At 44.7% G+C, this 19,391-nt stretch overlaps 2 protein-coding genes and 1 pseudogene across 2 annotated transcripts; 2 read left to right on the top strand and 1 right to left on the bottom strand.

Annotated features, from left to right (window-relative positions):
- Positions 1 to 1,433: 1,433 nt before the first annotated feature.
- Positions 1,434 to 2,249, top strand: LOC136510491 (threonine dehydratase biosynthetic, chloroplastic-like). The gene is made up of 4 exons (XM_066504916.1): positions 1,434 to 1,544; positions 1,784 to 1,957; positions 2,043 to 2,126; positions 2,235 to 2,249. Exons 1-4 carry the CDS (start codon positions 1,434 to 1,436, stop codon positions 2,247 to 2,249), a joined length of 384 nt encoding a protein of 127 aa, XP_066361013.1.
- An 8,174-nt stretch (positions 2,250 to 10,423) lies between these two features.
- LOC136510490 (uncharacterized) lies at positions 10,424 to 13,169 on the bottom strand (annotated as a pseudogene).
- A 1,018-nt stretch (positions 13,170 to 14,187) lies between these two features.
- On the top strand, positions 14,188 to 17,051 carry LOC136514280 (uncharacterized). The gene is made up of 5 exons (XM_066508270.1): positions 14,188 to 15,275; positions 15,351 to 15,446; positions 15,825 to 16,195; positions 16,279 to 16,343; positions 16,745 to 17,051. Coding segments are annotated over exons 1-4 (858 nt in total). The 5' UTR covers positions 14,188 to 14,885; the 3' UTR covers positions 16,280 to 16,343; positions 16,745 to 17,051.
- The last annotated feature ends 2,340 nt before the right edge of the window (positions 17,052 to 19,391 follow it).

The raw sequence follows: 19,391 nt of genomic DNA, 5'->3' as shown, positions 1-19,391 counted from the left end.
AGGCAAGAAAGAGCGCGGCAGCGGCGTACTCTCAGTAGGACGCTCGTCGGAGACGGCCGGGAAAACAACATTCACAACAAAGGGGACAAACCAAAACGCACTAGAAATCACCGGTCGGCCCTAGCATCCATGGAAGACACGAAGGCAACGGAGAGAACCTAGCTCGACGAACCCTAGAAATCGCCGGTTGGTCGCCGAGAGCGGCGCGTCGCCTGGAAGAAGCCAAAATGAAATGAAAATGGGGGACGGACACCACTGAATCGAGCACATAGAACTTATCACAATAGTGCCCAACTGCTCATTTGTGCTACCTGCATAAAACATATACTGTAATGGTGCTCTCCCCACTATGTGTTTCTACATCATAGGTTGATGATGGCCTCTAATAATGTGTTTCCCCAAATGCTTATGCCGACTGGTCCTTGATTAGCCATGTGATTTGTTAGCCATTCATGTGTTCTTATTGTTGCATTTATTTTGCTATCTGATTGGTGGTTGCTATAGTGCCAATTGTTAACTTTGGTAAATACCAACCATGGGGATGCCGATTATAGCTTTCCTATTTGTGCAGGACGTTGCTGCCAGAATAATGGCCTTCTCTCAACAAGGCCCAAGGGCAGTGTGCATCATTTGAGCATCTGGAGCTGTTTGTACAGCAACCCTTCACCAAGATTCAGACTCTGGTGGTGTGGTTACATATGAGGTATGTTGCTGTTGATTCAGACTTTTGTATACATCTTATTTCCTTTATTTGGAGTTTTCTAGGGTAGAGGTTCTGAAGAATTGTCTGCTGAGCTCTCTGTTTCCCTACAAAGATGCTTGCTGGGTGGTAAAAGTGGTGCTGGTAAGATATAACTTTATTGCCTCCCTTTCATTACTCTGTTCTTGTCCATAATAGTCGCAGTGCTCTGTTCCTATTAATTTGTTCTATTCACGAAAAAACAAATAAAACATTCAGTTACTTAATAATTGCAACCAGCAATGCTGTAAATTGCAATTATTGAGCACTGCAATTTTAGTGTTGAGGATATGCAATATGTCCCTTTTTACTTTTAGGGGTTGACTATTAATAAGGAAATCATTCTTCCATGAGAGTCCATTGCCAGGGTGTTGCTCTTTCCGCTCAGAGACTGGGATGCGATGCTGTCATCGTCATGCCCGTGACAACACCAGAAATCAAGGTTTCCGATCTTTAGATGCTGAACTTAAGACATCCCTTTACATGATTTAGTTTACTTTAGTGCTCACTGAATAATGCAACACCTTAATTCCAGTGGAAATCAGTGGAGAGGTTGGGTGCAACGGTGGTCCTTGAGGGGGACTCTTATGATGAAGCTCAGTCATACGCAAAATTACGATGTCAGTAGGAAGGCCGCACATTCATACCTCCCTTTGATCATCCTGATGTCATCACTGGACAAGGAACTGTCGGCATGGAAATTGTTCGGCAGCTGCAAGGTCCAATGCATGCAATATTTGTACCTGTTGGAGGTGGTGGATTAATTGGTGGAATTGCTGCCTATGTAAAACGGGTTTGCCCAGAGGTCTGCTTTCCATCTTACCATTTCTTTTTTCTTTTAAAAATCCTATGCTGAAGACAACAAAGTTTCTTTACACGCCTTCATGGAGACTGGCGTGTCCCTGATATATTAAGTTCATTTTTAAGTTGAATCGTTTCATATTGGATCAATCTTGTGAATGTAATTTCTTTCTGGATCTTACATTGGTTTCTAGTCAGGCTGATATTTTTTGGAATGTTTTTGAAACATTTTTCTTTGTACAGGTGAAAATAATTGGGGTGGAACCCTCAGATGCAAATGCAATGCCATTATCCTTGTGTCAATGTAAGAGGGTCATGTTGGAGCATGTTGGTGGGCTTGCTGATGGTGTAGCTGTCAAAACTGTTGGGGAGGAAACATTTCGCCAGTGCAGAGAGCTAGTAGATGGCATTGTTATGGTCAGTCGAGATGCTATTTGTGCTTCGATAAAGGTGAGAACTATACATATGGGTGTTTTACTGAACACTGTTAAAAAACTTATAGTTTGAACTCACTTCGAGCTCAGTATACAATGTTCAAGAAAAGGAAGATAGTAATTTTGTTGCACCAGTATTCTCTGCTGCAGTGGTCTGTCAATATAAACCACCCAGTCATGAGTTTTTTTAATGTTACATGTTCAAAACACTATCTAGGGGGAATGTTGTATAATGTTATGTCATTAACTCTGTAATCTAGCGTCAATTCCTGTGATGTGTAGAGTGTTGTCTAATTTAGTGAGGTGTTTGGGGTTTTTATGGATACACATATATGATGCATAAATATTATGCAATGTCTATTGCATTCCAATCTTACATTCATATTCCTATCATACTTTATTTAGAAGCACCATTTTCTTGATTGCACATTTATTAGTAGTAAATTACACACTTCAACTACTGCAATTATGGTGTGTAACATATGCAATATATGTTCTTTATAAATAACTTTGTCACTATTTTAGTTAACTTGGAGCATGCAATTGTTCTTGCTTTAGGGCATTGATATTCTTCTGGATGGGCTATTTGGGACTAGAAACGTGTCTTTTGTTTCAATGTAAGCACTAGATAGTACATTTTTAAGGAGTGCATCTCATTTCTATTTTAATACAAGTCTTCTCTTTAAGGAATAGATCTAATTTGGCTTGATACAACAATTGTTTCCTTAACTATAGTGAAAATGCTGGTTTTGCTTGCTTTGACACTCGTTGGTAGCCGAAAGGTAGTGTAGATATCAGCTGGTTTCATGATATTTTTGTCCTTGTCCTTTTTGGGCATGTTCTGTTGGGTTCAGTTGTACCTTTTAAATGAACTCCTTTAGAACATTGTATAAACTTGTTTTCATCCGTTTTTAAGTGCAAAGTATATGAAGGGGTTAGTAATATTAAGTATGTCTGCGTTAACCTTTGTTTTGAGGTCTTCACCCTTGTGCCTTATACTCCCTCCAGTCACTTGAGGTCTACTCTTATGGCTTATATTCCCTCCAGTCGTTTGTACTTGATGCTCAGACAGGGAAACCAAGTTCGTTTGAGCTTGTTTTTTTGTCTGTAATGTCAACTGTATATGACTGGAGTTCGTATCATTCATTATCACTATATGACACTGTTAGCAAGATCTGACCGCATTAGCAATTTAACAATTTTTTGTGTACATGTGGGACAGTCCTCTTGAGATTCTTAAGAGCATATGTTTTGGCATGATACAGGATCCACTTGATTTTCTTCTGCTTTCCTGAAACCAAGAGTTATGGGGGTTGAAAAATGGCCTTTTACCCCCCTGCCTTTTTTATAAAATATTGCATGTTCTTGATTCATAGCATAGTCTTGATTCATGTTCTTGATTCATAGCATTGTCTCTTGTGATTTGTGGTAACACATCTTAAACTTTGTTTATTGTGATTTGTGCTAGCACACACCTCTTATTTTGTCCTTGTCCTTTCATAGAAAAAAATTATCTCTTGTGATTTGTGGTAACACATCTTGAATTTTGTTAATTGTGATTTATGCTAGCACACACCTCTTATTTTGTCCTTGTCCTTTCATAGAAAAAAATTATCTCTTGTGATTTGTGCTAAAACATATTGAACTTTGTTAATTGTGATTTGTGCTAGCACACACGTTTTATTTGTCCTTGTCCTTTCATATAAAAAATTTGTCACTTGTGATTTGTGCTAACACATCTTGAATTATGTCGATTGTGATTTGTGGTAACTACATGCAGTAACAAAGGCATAGTGGGCTGACAATTATGTGTTGATGCAGTTAGAACACCCCTGTTTGTAGTGATTTGTGCCAATACAGACCCCACACTCTCTTTCTCAGCCTCTCTGTCTATATTTGTGCCAATATAGACCACATTTTTGTCCTTGTATTTCTGTTCTTTGTGATTTTTGCCATTGCCGAGACCTAGATTACTGTCCGGCTCTCTTCTTCCCCAACCGCCCACCCACTCTCTAATGAGTGATAACCAATGTTGACTGCTTGTAGTATGTAAACTAACCAGAGTTCTTTGTAAGAGACGAACAAAGATGTGCTAACACACATCTTATTTTTGTCATTTGCGTTTCTGTCTGTGCAGGATCTAGTTGTTCCTATTAAGTTCAGTAGCAGTAGTAAGCAATTAACTTATAGCATTCCTTGGTTTTCAGATAGCAGCAACAGGAACTCATGAAGCCTTCGCTGTTTGGGCTGGGCAATTGTGTTTATTTTGTGGAATGCATGCAGCAGCAAGGTAAGCAACCTGGTCATCCTTAAGGTATATCATCACTTAGAATTGAAGATGGATTGTTAACAGGTTTATCATTGTCTAGGTCACCAAGCTTTGTGATTTGGGGGTGGATGACAATGTTTGTTCTATGGGTTGGGCACAGTGTGGCACTCACCTATCTGTAGGTACAAATCAAAGAAAAGTTCAGGTTATGTCCCATTCTCAAGTATAAACATTATCCTACTGAAGCTTCAATTTTCTTTTCTGGTAACGTATGGTCCCTAATCTCACATATTTTCCAGGTTTTTGGACTCAAGTGGTCTTATAACAATCGTCAGCTTGCATCAGGTGGCAATGATAACAGAGTAAGATGCATGTCCATTTCTTGTTAGTTTGGAATGCATTGTTCTTAGGACACTGACACGTAGGTAGTTTTCAATGTGTCAATACCTGCAATCCTTGTTTATCTCTCTTGTCACCATTACAAAAATTGCAATCATTTTCTGAAGGCCTGTCAGCCTATGATAATTGTCATGAAATTTTGAAGGCATAAACCTTATAACTGTCTTTTTTTAACTTAAAGCTGGGAATGATGAAGACATTTTTACACAAAATGGCAGATGGAACTTCAACAATAAGGTTAGTATTTGTTAGTCTGCAGTCAGTTAGTTTGCCCTAAAATGAGAAATGTCTTGCATTCATAACCCCACACTAAAAATACTAATTGCACTATTTAAAATCTACAATTTTATCTTTCAGATTTGGTAATTCATTTAGAAGAGGAATATAGGAAATGCAGAACATATATACATGCTGTGGCTGCAAAAGTACTTATTGAAATTGTCCAATAAAAATGTGTTTTCAGTATGTGTGTGTGTGTGATTCTTCTAGCTACGTGATCCTCTTATCTCGCATAATATATGCTGGATCTGCTTGTTCACAGTGAGGAACCAGGGAACCATGAAGCACAAGTTGCGTGGGCTTTTTTTCTCTGACAGAATTTATGTGCTAGCTTCTCCTAAAACACATGGTTTTTTCTGTGTTGTAATTCATGTGTTTTTAGGCAGCCAACAACCATGTGCTAGCTTTGGCTGAAACACATGGTTGTTGGGTAGACAGACTCATATGGTAAACCTCTCACATTCACAAGAAATAGGCACCACTATAAGGTCACAGTAGCAGCATATGCAGGACAGAGCAACGAGGATCAGCGACAGGACAGGCAAAACAGGTCACAGAGAAAGATTACAATTCAAACCATAAGCAGCAATACCGGATTTGTCTCAGGCGGACCACCCGATAATGTTCGCAAAAACTCGAAGTTAGCAGGTATCATGTGTATACGTATATTGGGGTCAGATCCGAAACAAATAGCTTACATTAGAGTTCAGGGTGCTCGGCTTCGCACAGCAGGAAGGGGACAGAACGAGGCGAGCGTACCTGGTGGATGCTCGTCGCAGGTGAAGACCTGGCGAAGGGCGGCGGCACCCACCTATTCGTCGCTAAAGGAAACAAATGAGAGAGAGATGGGGGAGGAACGGATGAACGGGAGAAAGAAAAAGGAACGAGAGTACGTGCTCTTCCGGGCTGTTTGGATTCTGGGAAATGCACAACAGATTTCTGAGCGGCGCGGGGGACGGCATGGGCGGAGAGCGCCGCCAGGATCTGGTGGGTTCCGCCGATGGAGCCCGGGGGGACGCCCTGGGCGGAGAGCGTCGACGGGATCCGGCGGATTCCGCCAGTGCAGCCCGAGGGGACGGCTTGGGCGGAGAGTGCCGACCGGATCCGGGCGATTCCACCGGTGGAGGCCGGGGTCCGGGGGCTAGAACAGCGCCGGGGTCCGGGGGCTTCCGCTGAACAACATTTGGAAGCTGTCCTCCCAGCTACCAAATATTTCCCTCAAGGCAATATTCCTTCCCCTCGCCACAGTGTCATAGTGAATTTCACACTTGTGTTTCTCTTGTAGCTTCTTCTGCAATTCTTTAGGGCCCATGTTGGGAGCCTTCTTAAGGAGGTGAATAGCCTTTGATGCTACCGAGCCACTTGTTGGAGTGGTGGTCTTCCTCCTTGCACTAGAAGAGCATGTATGCCGAGAAATCAAACATGTGACCTACAAAATACCAATGGATTAGATATTGACCAGCAACAAAAAAATTGTAGAAAAATGTTAGCCACTAGTTAAACACCTTAATGGTTGTCCCATCAGGTTGCCTCCTTCCAACAATATGCCACGGGCAGCCTTCTGCATTGCAGTCCCCAATGTACCGTTGTGGCTCAGATTTCACTATGTGCAGCTCGAACTCCTCATTTATTGCAAACTGCCTCATAGCCAATCTAAATTCTTTCATGTTAGGGTAGACAATGCCAATGTCCATACAAGGGTTGTTTGGGTCATAGACTAAGATTCTCTCCCCTGGCACATGATCACCAACAGGAATGGCAGCCCCAGCTGTGTCAATCTCCTCCTCAACAGTGGCATTCCTATTTTCAGGCCCGTTTTCCATCTCTGTAGAAGCCTGCTGCTCTTGAGATCGATGTTCATCATCCTTGGTTCTCAAACCCAACAGACGAAATAATTGATCCTCATCAATTATTTGTTGCCTGCCCTCACCCTCTTCATCATTTGTGTCAGCAATATGCTGGTTGTCCCAATCAACACCTCCATAATATTCTATAGCCAATGCATTGCCACTAACATCACCATATCCATGGTCTACAGACTTTGCATTGTGACCAACATCACAAGTGTCTGCAACAGAATCTAATCTAAGCTCAGGCTCCACATCGAGCCTGGATAAAGCGAATGCAAGAAATGTAGTTAAATTTCTATTCGAACAACTCTATCAGCGTTTCGAACTATGTTCGTGGACTACAAATACAAGAGAGAGAGAGAGAGAGAGTGCATACCAAGGAATTAGATCACTCCAACTGCAATCCATGGGGGCGGCGCCAGCTTAGGGGGCGCGCTGGCCTGGCGCGGCAACCTGGATGGCGGGTGGAGGCGGGACGAGGCACCTGGAGCGCTGTGGTGGCAGGGCGGTGCCGGCAGGGGAGGGGAGCGGCGTGGTGGCAGGGCGGTGCCGACAGAGGAGGGGGCGGCGTGGGGAAGACCAGCGCCGGCGCCGGCACGGGGAGGGAGCGGCGTGCGGAAGGCCAGCGCTGGGGATGGAGGAGAGGGCCGATCCATTTTGCGTTCGATCTGTTCTGATGAAAGTTACAGCGGCCAGGGGTAGGAATGGAAGGAGACGTCTTCTTTTATTTTTTCCACGAACTAAAACTACCACAAATATATTTCAACGGGTTGCATCCGTTTCATATTGGCAAAATAGCGAAACCACTTTGAGGGATGTTAAAACTGCGAAACCCGTGGATGCGCATGTATTCATCTCAATCCACATGTATTAAAGTGGATTGGAGCTACACCACGCTCTACAAAGTTTAACTCACCTAAGGCCTTGTTTAGATGCGCATGTATTCATCTCAATCCACATGTATTAAAGTGGATTGGAGTGGAACTAAACTAAATTCCATTCTATTCCACTCCAACACATATGGATTAAAGTGGATACACATGCATCCAAACAAGGATGTCCATGTATTCATCTCAATCCACATGTGTTGAAGTGGATTAGAGTGGAATTAAACTAAATTCCATTCCATTCCACTCCAACACATGTGAATTGATGTGGATACACATGCATCCAAACAAGGTCTAATACAAAGTTCAAATAAAGTTAACACCAACATGCAAATAAGAGTTCACATATTTGCAAGGGCATCCCACAGATCAAACCTATTCATGACTACTAATAGTAATGATATGTCACACAGATCAAGGGTCGAGGTTGGCATGCAGGATCTCATCCACGTCTACCTTCGGTAAGACGGCGTTGGCGGCCAGCTCGAATCACTTGATCAGTTTGGCGATGTCATCGTCCATCGAACCCGGCAAAAAACCTTGCTCCGCCACCCGGACGTTCACCGCTGTGCCAATCAAAAGCTGGGCAGTAGCCAGCACCATGGCAGCCCCCTGACGAATAGCTTCGGTCACCATGGCTCGAAGGTGGGCTGGCAGGGCTTGGAGATGCTCCTCTGTGGCGAACAAATTATCCACTGTTCCAATGGGAAGGCCGTGTTATAGGAGGCTAGCACGGACTGCTATAGGGAGCCGACCCGCGCGCTCTGTACCATAGTAAGGTTCATCATGTGTTGGACCTGCCCCTGGGCGATCGCCATGTCGCCTCACTCCTAGGAGACCAAATTCTTGGAAGCTTCAAGTGCGTCGCGCGTGGCGTCTAGCTCACCACAAAGCGTCTCGGCATTCAGCCTGGTTGATGACAAATCCCCTTGGACCTCGCGGTAATTCTTCAATAATTGATGGTACTTTGGCATTTCACCCATTATGAGAAACGGGTTTTGTAGTTTTACCATCCCCCAAAGTGGTTTCGCTATTTTGCCATTATGAAACGGATGCAACCCGTTGAAATACATTTGTGGTAGTTTTAGTTCGTGGAAAAAAAAGAAGATGCCTCCTTCCATTCCTACCCCTAGCTGCTGTAACTTTCATCAGAACGGATCGAACACAAAATGGATCGGCCCTCTCCTCCATCCCCAGCGCTGGCCTTCCCCCACGCTGCTCCCTCCCCGTGCTGGCACCGATGCTGGCCTTCCCCACACCGCCCCCTCCCCTGCCGGCACCGCCCTACCACCACATCGCTCCCCTCCCCTGCCAGCACCGCCCTGCCACCACGCCGCTCCAGGTGCCTCGTCCTGCCTTCGCCCGGCTCCTCCCGACCATCCAAGTGCTGCCGCCTCCCAGGACATCCAAGCGCCGCCTTCTCCCTTGCCGGCACCGGCCTGCCCCCATGCCTTCTCCTCCCCTGCTAGTGCAGGCTCGCCTCGTGCCTTCCCCTCCACTGCAGGCGCCAGCTAGCACCGCTCCACTTCAGAGCCGCCCAAATGGATGGAAGCAGCAGTTCGACGGGGGCCATCCAGAGGGCTGGGAGTAGTGTCATTCTCCCTCTTGTCCACTGCGACAAATGCAAATGCCGCATTGTCAAGGCATTGATGGCAAAGACAGAGAAGAACTATGGGCGCATGTTCTACATCTGTTCAACTCGAACGGTTCAATGATTTGTTCCATTTTGTTTGTAATTCATGTGTTGTATTGTTCAAACAATTGAAATTTCTTTGCATTGGTGACAGATGGATGGTGGTGGAAGTGGCAGGAGGACTATGAGCAATGGCTGGTTATAACAAGCATGTGCCACTTATTAGCCTATTTTTCAGAGCACTAAGATGCCACAACCGGAAGAACAGACCAAGGGAGATGGTGGACAACTAGGGTAGTTGAAGGACCTGACAGGAATAGCTAGAGAGATTGTGTTCTTGCTGAAATTCTTGATATTAGTTTGTGCACTTGTACTAGTGACCAATTTGTATGGAATTGTTAAGAGTGGGTGATGAGTGTGCTTTCTGTACTTGTAGAACTTGTGTGCTGAAATAAATGAATGGAAGTATTAGTGACTTGTATCATTTATTGTGTCACGTGCCCAAATTTACTATGATGTGCCCAAATTTACCAAGAAACTAAGATGATCAAGAGTTGAGCCCTTTTTCTGAGATGCTTGCCAACCTGCTTTAGTGCCTGGCAGCACCGAAAGGAGTTATCAGCCTACGCAGTCAGTGGTGCCAATCCTTAATGTCCATCCTGCTAAAGGGTATCAGCTGTCTGGTCTCATCTGCTTGATCACATTAACGGTAGCCCATGCTGCAAGAGGGTATCAGCTATCCAGCACCAGTTAATATTAGCCAAACTGAAGCACAAGAGATAGAAAAAAACAATATAAATGCAGGTTGAATTTGTAACATACACAATGTTTTAAATGCAATTTCTATAGCAAAAACACAAAATTGCAGCCACACTTTAGATCTTGCATCTAGAATGCTTTCCATGACTCCAACTCCAGCACAACAGCAACAGAAGAAGCAGTCAATAAATGAGGTTCCAACAAGAGTACATAGATGCAAATTCTGGATACATTCCCAGCACAATAGCAGCCACACTTTTGCATCTTTTGGCAAATAGAAGAAGCAGTCAACTTTATTTTGCATTGTCAAGTACAATACCACATACTTCAGTTCCACAAGAAATAAACATTGTCAAGTACAATACCACATACTTCAGTTCCACAAGAAATATACATTGTCAATTACAATACCACATACAACAAACCCTAACAGATTCAGCTCCTGAGGACTTGTTTCTTCCTTGGCATCAGCTTCTTTGCAATTGTCTTCTTTGTTTTTCCTTGGATCTTGCTGGGAGTACTTGTGTCTTCTCCCATTAGACTGTGCATTGGCTGAGGACTTGTTTCTTCCTCCATCAGAAGCGAAAGTTGTCTGACATTTGAAAAAAAGTTTGTAATTAATGAAATAGAATATTGGACATATGAATGAATAACAAAATATTGGACACTTGTACCTTCGTGTCAACCTATTAGGACTATCATGCAGCAGTGTTTCCCTTGTTCTGGTGGGACTGGTAACTGGTGGGTCCTGCAGCAGTGTTTCCCTTGTTCTGGTTGGACTTGTGACTGGTGGGTCCTGTAGCAGTGTTTCCCTTGTTCTGGTGGGACTTGGCCACATTCATTGTCAGGCTCCCCAGAAACATGCTTTTTTGCCCTCTTTGTAGGGACCTTAGCATTTTGGCCATACTTAGTTGTATTCGACCTAGCATTCCTTTTTGGTGGTTTCTTAGTCCCATTAAGCCTGCACTTGTAACTAGTTTCTCCATGTCCCAATTCTCCACATCTCTTGCATTTCCTTTTCCCTCTAATCAGTTGCCGCTTACCTTTAGTAGCCTCACTGGCCTCCAATTCAGCCTCTTTGTCAGCTTCATTTGTAGCCTCTTTGGCAGCCTTCTTGGTTTTGTCACCACTGCCTCCTTCCAAAGAACCTTTAATTCTCAGTTTCCTGTACCTTCCAACACCTTTTTTAGCAACTGGTGCCTCAACAGGAAAAGGAATATCAACTTTTGGCCACTGTGTCTTATCTGGAAGTGGTTCAATCAGCCTCTTATATGCATTTTTGAACCTCTGCACAGAGTAATAGTCATGAACGAAGTCCTCCAACTTTACATCAGCACTTTGTTGGGCTGTTAGCAAGACCAAAGCATGCCGACAAGGCTTTCCAGTGTGCTGCCATTCAAGACAGGTACATTCATGCAAGGATGACTTGACAACATGTCTATTATGTGTGCTAGTAGTGTCATGTACTTCTATAGCAAAACAACCTGCCTTCACAACGGTCATGTTTCCTAATCCCCTAGTCCTTGCTTTCAGTATAGTTAGGATAGCATGTAGGATGTTACCCTCGAGTTTCTCTGAAATCAACCTTCTCTTGTTCCATAATACCATTGACATTTCTCTAATTTTATCAGCAAGCTCAACTATAGGAAGATCCTTCCAATCTCTAATCCAGTTATTATAAGACTCTGCAAGATTATTGGTAACATAGTCACACTTAATTTCTTGATTGAAAGCACTTCTCATCCACAACAATTTGTGGTGGTTATGAAGCCATTCCAATACTTCAGGGCAAGCTGTCACAATTTCAGTGAAGAAATATTGGAAAACTTCAGGCCTATATGTCCTTGCTGCAGGATACATTTTTGAAAAAATATCTCCACCAAATCTTTTTATGAAATTCTGCATTAGATGCCTAAAGCATTCTCTATGCTCAGCATTAGGGAAGACATCTCTAACAGCTTTCTCTAAACCTTTGCATGCATCAGTGCAAATAGCAAGTAGTGGTAGGTTTCCTATTGCTTTGTGTAGCTGAGTCATGAACCATGTCTAGTTATCTATTGTTTCCCCATCTATGAAACCAAAAACAACAGGGTACATCCAATCATGACCATCTATTGCAATAGCTGCAGCCAAATGTCCATTCCACCTACCATTAAGTGCAGTTGAGTCTACGCTCAGATAAGGCCTACAACCCTCTGAAAACCCTCAATGCAAGGACTTAATGCACAAAAAAATCTATGGAAGTAAACCTTGCCATCTACCTCCTTTAAGTCAATTTCAATCACACTACCTGGTGACCACTTCAATACCTTTGCCCTCCAGCAGAACAACATTTGGAAGCTGTCCTCCCAGCTACCAAATATTTCCCTCAAGGCAATATTCCTTCCCCTCGCCACTGTGTCATAGTGAATTTCACACTTGTGTTTCTCTTGTAGCTTCTTCTGCAATTCTTTAGGGCCCATGTTGGGAGTCTTCTTAAGGAGGTGAATAGCCTTTGATGCTACCGAGCCACTTGTTGGAGTGGTGGTCTTCCTCCTTGCACTAAAAGAGCATGTATGCCGAGAAATCAAACATGTGACCTACAAAATACCAATGGATTAGATATTGACCAGCAACAAAAAAATGTAGAAAAATGTTAGCCACTAGTTAAACACCTTAATGGTTGTCCCATCAGGTTGCCTCCTTCCAACAATATGCCACGGGCAACCTTCTGCATTGCAGTCCCCAATGTACCGTTGTGGCTCAGATTTCACTATGTGCAGCTCGAACTCCTCATTTATTGCAAACTGCCTCATAGCCAATCTAAATTCTTTCATGTTAGGGTAGACAATGCTAATGTCCATACAAGGGTTATTTGGGTCATAGACTAAGATTCTCTCCCCTGGCACATGATCACCAACAGGAATGGCAGCTCCAGCTATGTCAATCTCCTCCTCAACAGTGGCATTCCTATTTTCAGGCCCGTTTTTCATCTCTGTAGAAGCCTGCTGCTCTTGAGATCGATGTTCATCATCCTCGATTCTCAAACCCAACAGACGAAATAATTGATCCTCATCAATTATTTGTTGCCTGCCCTCACCCTCTTCATCATTTGTGTCAGCAATATGCAGGTTGTCCCAATCAACACCTCCATAATATTCTATAGCCAATGCATTGCCACTAACATCACCATATCCATGGTCTACAGCCTTTGCATTGTGACCAACATCACAAGTGTCTGCAACAGAATCTAATCTAAGCTCAGGCTCCACATCGAGCCTAGATAAAGCGAATGCAAGAAATGTAGTTAAATTTCTATTCGAACAACTCTATCAGCGTTTCGAACTATGTTCGTGGACTACAAATACAAGAGAGAGAGAGAGAGAGTGCATACCGAGGAATTAGATCACTCCAACTGCAATCCATGGGGGCAGCGCCAGCTTAGGGGACGCGCCGGCCTGGCGCGGCAACCTAGATGGCCAGGCGGAGGCAGGACGAGGCACCTGGAGCACCGTGGTGGCAGGGCGGTGCCGGCAGGGGAGGGGAGCGGCGTGGTGGTAGGGCGGTGCCAACGGGGGAGGGGGCGGCGTGGGGAAGGCCAGCGCCGGCGCCGGCACGGGGAGGGAGCGGCGTGGGGAAGGCCAGAGCTGGGGATGGAGGAGAGGGCCGATCCGTTTTGTGTTCGATCTGTTCTGATGAAAGTTACAGCGGCCAGGGGTAGGAATGGAAGGAGACGTCTTCTTTTTTTTTCCACGAACTAAAACTACCACAAATATATTTCAACGGGTTGCATCCGTTTCATATTGGCAAAATAGCGAAACCACTTTAAGGGATGTTAAAAGTGCGAAACCCGTTTCTCATAATGGGTGAAATGCCAAAGTCCCGCTCCCTATTGGTGAGTTCCGTGGAGTCGTGGCGGCACGCGTGGTGGCCGGACATGGGGGCATCGGCGGCGGCGGAAAGATTGCGTAGGAGCGTGGGTGGGAGAGGATGGCAGGTGGGGTCGGCGTCCGCTATTTCGGAGGCTGACAAGTGGGGCTGTACAAGACTTGCAATTCTCTACCACAGCGATTTATTTATTTTATTTAAAAAAACATAAACAAATTGTATAAAATCCGAAATTTCAGAACCCCCGCTCCCGTCCCTTCCTACCAAAACCCCCTTTGCAGAACAGGCAAACCTCACCACCCCTCAATTCCCCCCAATTCCCAATTTCGCCGCCGCGCAAGCGCAACGTGCGGCCGGCTTCTCCCAGCTCGCCGATTGCCGCGGCGCCGCCTCTTGCTCTCGCACCTTCCTGGCCCCGTCCACTGCTCCGGTCACCCGCGGGAAATCTTGGAGCGGGGAATAATCCAGCGGCGACCGACGCGGCTCGAGGCCAGCGGCGTCTTCCCGGAGGAGGCGAGCCGCGCGCGTCGGGGCCTCGGGGGTGCGGTGCGGAAGGAGAGAGCTGCTCCCCATTCTTGCAGCGGGGGTTGGCCTGAGGCAACCGTACCGCACGCACGCCGAGGAGCGCTGCTACAGGACGATCAAGAACGCCTCCATCGGCGAGGCCTTCGCCACGCGCGCCGACGCCACCTGCCTTCTTTCCAAGGAGCGCGTCCGCCGGAACCTGCACGTGCGCACCGTCAACCTAAGCGGCGCCGACGCCACCCCGTCTCCGCCAAGATCGCCCGCCAGTCGACCCGAGCGCCGCGGAGGCCACCCGCCCGTCGACCCGAGCTCCGTCGACGCCACCAGAGCGCGTCCGCCCGGCCCTTCCCTTGCGCAGTGTCGACCCAAGCGCCGCCAAGGCGACGACGACTTCTACCTGGGACCCGTGCGTGCGTACCATCTGTTCTTGTCAACCTTTGGTCATGGGGAACATCTGCTCTCGCCGGAATGGCGGTCCCAATGACGAGGAGAACGCTATGGCTCTGTCATTCGCCAATGCTGCATCTACGGGTGCCAGGCAGGCTGTGATGGATGCCGTTCAGAAGGCCCAGCACCGAGGTAGAGAAAGCGGTGAGATTGTCCCTGCAGAGGCTTTGATCTCGGGTATCCTACCCACCACTACTGCTCAAGTGGCTGCCGCTGAGGGCGCAAAAGAGGCTATAGAGGACAGGGCAAGAGAGCTGAATGTTCTATCCCGTTTTGCCAGTCCTCTCAAAGAGGTGAAGTTCGCTGCAAGTTCTGGTGCCAGAGAAGGTTTGACGGCAGCTGAAATACTGTTCAGGCACGACGACATTGAAGGGCATGCTCGAGAGGTACATCCTGAGAATTATATTGTGAAACTTTTTTCAATTGGAGATCATTACAACATAGCTTCTTATTAACCGCAGAACATGAGCTTGGAGGTTGCCGCCGCAGCAGCAGGTGCAGGGGCTTGGGTATCTTGCTTGGTCGCTGCACAGACACATCTCACACCAGCACCCAATGTAAGTTTCCCAAAGAACCGCCACTTAGTTCATTTGATTTTCTGTGATGCACTGTTGCCAGGAAACTAATTAGTTTGCACCTGCATTCTAAATCACGGAAGGTAGCCATAGAGGGATTCTATTTGATTTTCTGTGATGCACTGTTGCTCACTAGGTGACAATATATGATCATTTTTTAAAGGTTTGCATGACATTGTTATGAATGTAGCCACCAATCCTTTTTGGAGCACTTGTATGTTCTATCTAGTGATGTGCCTCAATTTTTTTGGAGCACTTGTAGCCATTTGATTGTCCAAAAGGTCTCAAGTTTATTTAATTTACTTATATACCTTGTATTGATCTACATGTCTTGTCCAGTGACGTATTTCTTACACGCAGGCTAGCAAGTATACAGCTCTGTTAGGGTCTATGCTTGGGGGCTCAATGCCCACATCTGCTGCCTTGTATGGCCTGCTCAATGCATCAAGTGATCTCGTGAAGTTATGCATCTTTGGTGGCATTACATTGGGAGTCTTTGTCATCTCATCGGGTTTGATTGCTGGACTACTGGGCACAACGAATGGAACAGTCAGATTCACAAAGATTGCCACTATTACTGCTGTTTCCATAGTGTTGATCTTTTTTACCGTGGTGCTATGTATGCTTTTCGATTCAGACAAGTACAAGGCTGTTTGTGCTTGTATATTTCCTATGTTGACCATCCTATTTGTAGTGGCTGCTTTGAGGTATATATATCATAGTTGGAGATGGTAAGTGTCTTAATTACACAATATATGATTTATGCTTACAACTAATATTTCTACATATGCTAAGCAAAATATTTGTTCTGCAGATTTTCCTTTGACATCTTTACATTCGCCAAGGTCAAATAGCTGAGCTTGATCTTCTCAGTAATTGGTATGTATCATTATGTCTGTAACATTTAGATCAACCTTGCAACTAAGTTTTGCATACTACATGCTTTGTTATGTAACATTCAGATCAATAATTTTTTACCCATCAGATTGGTCTTTGTGGCAAAATATACTGTGAAGCTGGACTAATCAATAGGAATCCTTCTAATCATGTTGTCTGGGTATTTGTGGAGTTGGAAATGGTATGAAAGATGGATAAAATCCTAGAGTATGTGGTATTTCTTTTATATGGGTTGTCATCAGGACTTCCGCTTGATGAGAACTTATTTCTGAATTTGGAACAAATTTATGTTACTGGCTAGTAATATTGGTATGTGGTCTTTCCTCACAGACAATGTTTCTTTGGGAATAATATTGATATGTGGGTAATATTATCTAATGCAGGTACCCAGATTGAAACTGTAACAAGGATTTGGGAACAGATCAAATTGATCTTGTTTTGGGGTGAATAAATGTGATGAGGAAGAAACTGTAACAAGGAGTGAATAAATGTGATGAGGAAGAAACTGTAACAAGGGTTTGGGAACACATTGAATTGATCTGCATGTGATGGGGTGAATAAATGTGATGAGGAACAAACTGTAACAAGGGTTTGGGAACACATTGAATTGATGTGCATGTGATGGGGTGAATAAATGTGATGATGAATCTTGGATTCTGCATGTCAATGGAGCTGTCGTTCAGAGTGTTGCACCGGCAATCACTTTCCATCCTTTTCTTATTTCTCTTTTATAATATGTGCTTGCTCAACCTCATGTTTTCACCCTCTGTCGTTCATTTGTTGCTTCAATGTGCTTTTGAGTTTGGGTGTTGCGTTGAGAAGTATTTTGCATATTTTGACGTCCACGTCTCATCTCCCTTTGCTCAGGTGCTTTCCCTCACATGCTTAGCTTCATGCTGCTCATATGTTAAGTTTCTCCTACAGGAGTTCTTATGTGAGGGCGTTTGCACCAAGAGAAACATATGACATGAAAGTAGGCTGTGTCGCACAAAGAGGAAACCAAAATGAAGCCAGAGTTCTGGTATCATGTGAAAGAGTTTGCTGGAACCTATGTAGTATAATCATAGGAAATCAGCGAGTGCAAGAAAAGGATATGAGTAAAATCTGTAACACAATAAGATTAATTACCACAAATTGTTGCTACTTTCAAACTGTAGTAAATCTAAAACTATGAATTGCAGGCAACAAAAATGTTTCACCAGGATAAATTGGCCAGCACGCGTCTTCAATGCTGCCGGTGCCGTCCTGCAGCAGGCGCTCGATCCAGGCGGCGCCCAGTGCGCGCTTGACACCACAGTGCTCCCAGGCGGCCTCTGAGCAACGGCAACGAAAATGGTATTTTGTTGCCCAGTGCGCGCTTGTTCGAATGCTTTTGTGATTGCCTTCTGGAATTTATTTGTGGCACCAAAAGTTTTCTTTGAATTTCCCATTCCATGCACAACTAAATATTTCTTTCGTTCTTAATTAACTATGAATTATAAATGGCATCCCATTGTTAAATTATAGGTTTAGTTTCTCCTTTCCAATGTTCTTTTCTTAATTTTCTTGGTAATATAAATTTGTTTCATTATTAACTTATAGGATTAATTCCCCTTTCCGACATTCCCTTCTCAATTTACATTTAGTTAATATATATATATATATATATATATATATATATATATATATATATATATATATATATATATATATATATATATATATATATATATATATAGAACTACTATCCTATAGCTGGCTGCAGAATAACTTATTCTGTAGCCACTTTGAGTTACGATAATTACTATGTTAATTTACGAGATTTACAGTAACTCCTTACTAAGTGGTTTACTATAACGTTATGGTAAATATTCCCATGTGTTATAGTAACCCAACTATCGTAAATATGTATTGACATTATGGTAAATTAGTATATAAAATTATGGTAAATAGAGGTGGCTACAGAATAACTTATTTTGTAGCCGGCTGCTGAATAGCCTCTCCCTATATATATATATATATATACACACACACACACACACACACATTAGGAAACCTAGAAATATGAAATCATTACTTTTAGTCATAAAAGATTATATAATATATTTAGGAAATACATCACCTATTTACAAAAAGGAAAAGGAAATCTCTCCACTGTGTACTCTCTCCCGAACGGGCTCAGCCCAACTAGCCGAGTGCCAGCCTCGACCCAGGCCGAGCAGCGCACCCGGGCGAGTAACGCACACGGGCACCATGTCCGCGACGCGTCTTCTCCGCGTCGACGCCGCGGCCGAGTCTGCGCATGTGAAGAACACCGCCCAGATATTTTACCGCAACCGACCTTCTCCTTCGTCGCTTCCCTGAGCATCCTTATCGGGTCCGGAAAATCCATCGACAGGTGTGCCTGCCGCACCGCCATGGCTTCCAACAAATATCTCCGTCGTCGGAGATATTTCCTCCGCCGAACCGCCTTACCGAGCGCCTATAAAAGGGCGGCCATGGCCCTTCTCTTGCCCTCTACTCTGCTCCGCGCTCACCACCGTCGGCCGCTTTGCTCCTCCCCCTCTGCCTCTACTTCGTTCTCGCCCTGGCACTACTGCTTCCACCCGCTGCCCTCCCTTGTCGGAGGCGAGCACAGCCAGGTCGCCGCCTTCGCCCGGTGCCCTGCGCCCTGCTGTTCTCCCCCACCACCGGCGCATCCCTTTTCTCTCTCCCCTCCCATCTCCCTCCGCTCCGCTCCCTCTCTCTTTCCCTCTACGCTGCTTCACTCTTCCTTCTCTCTCTGTCTGCTCGGGATGGATACGGACAACCGAGGCGAGGGCATCCAAAGCCGCTCAGCCACATCGCGCGAGCCAGTGGCGTAGCGCCACCTCGCCCCATAGGCCCACATGATAGCCACTACACCTTTCTTCCACGACTAGAAATATCTGCTTCTATGTCTTAACTATGAATCCAAAACCGTCATAAAAGATCGCTTTTTAAGGACGAACATTTCTGTTTTGTCATAAATCAGTGGTGATGATCTTGCAATGCTCCCTTTCTATGACAAAA

Source organism: Miscanthus floridulus, chromosome 16, assembly GCF_019320115.1.
Source record: "Miscanthus floridulus cultivar M001 chromosome 16, ASM1932011v1, whole genome shotgun sequence".
Taxonomy (NCBI): Eukaryota; Viridiplantae; Streptophyta; class Magnoliopsida; order Poales; family Poaceae; genus Miscanthus; species Miscanthus floridulus.
Note: the sequence above shows the minus strand (reverse complement) of the source record. Positions and strands in the feature narration are given on the sequence as shown.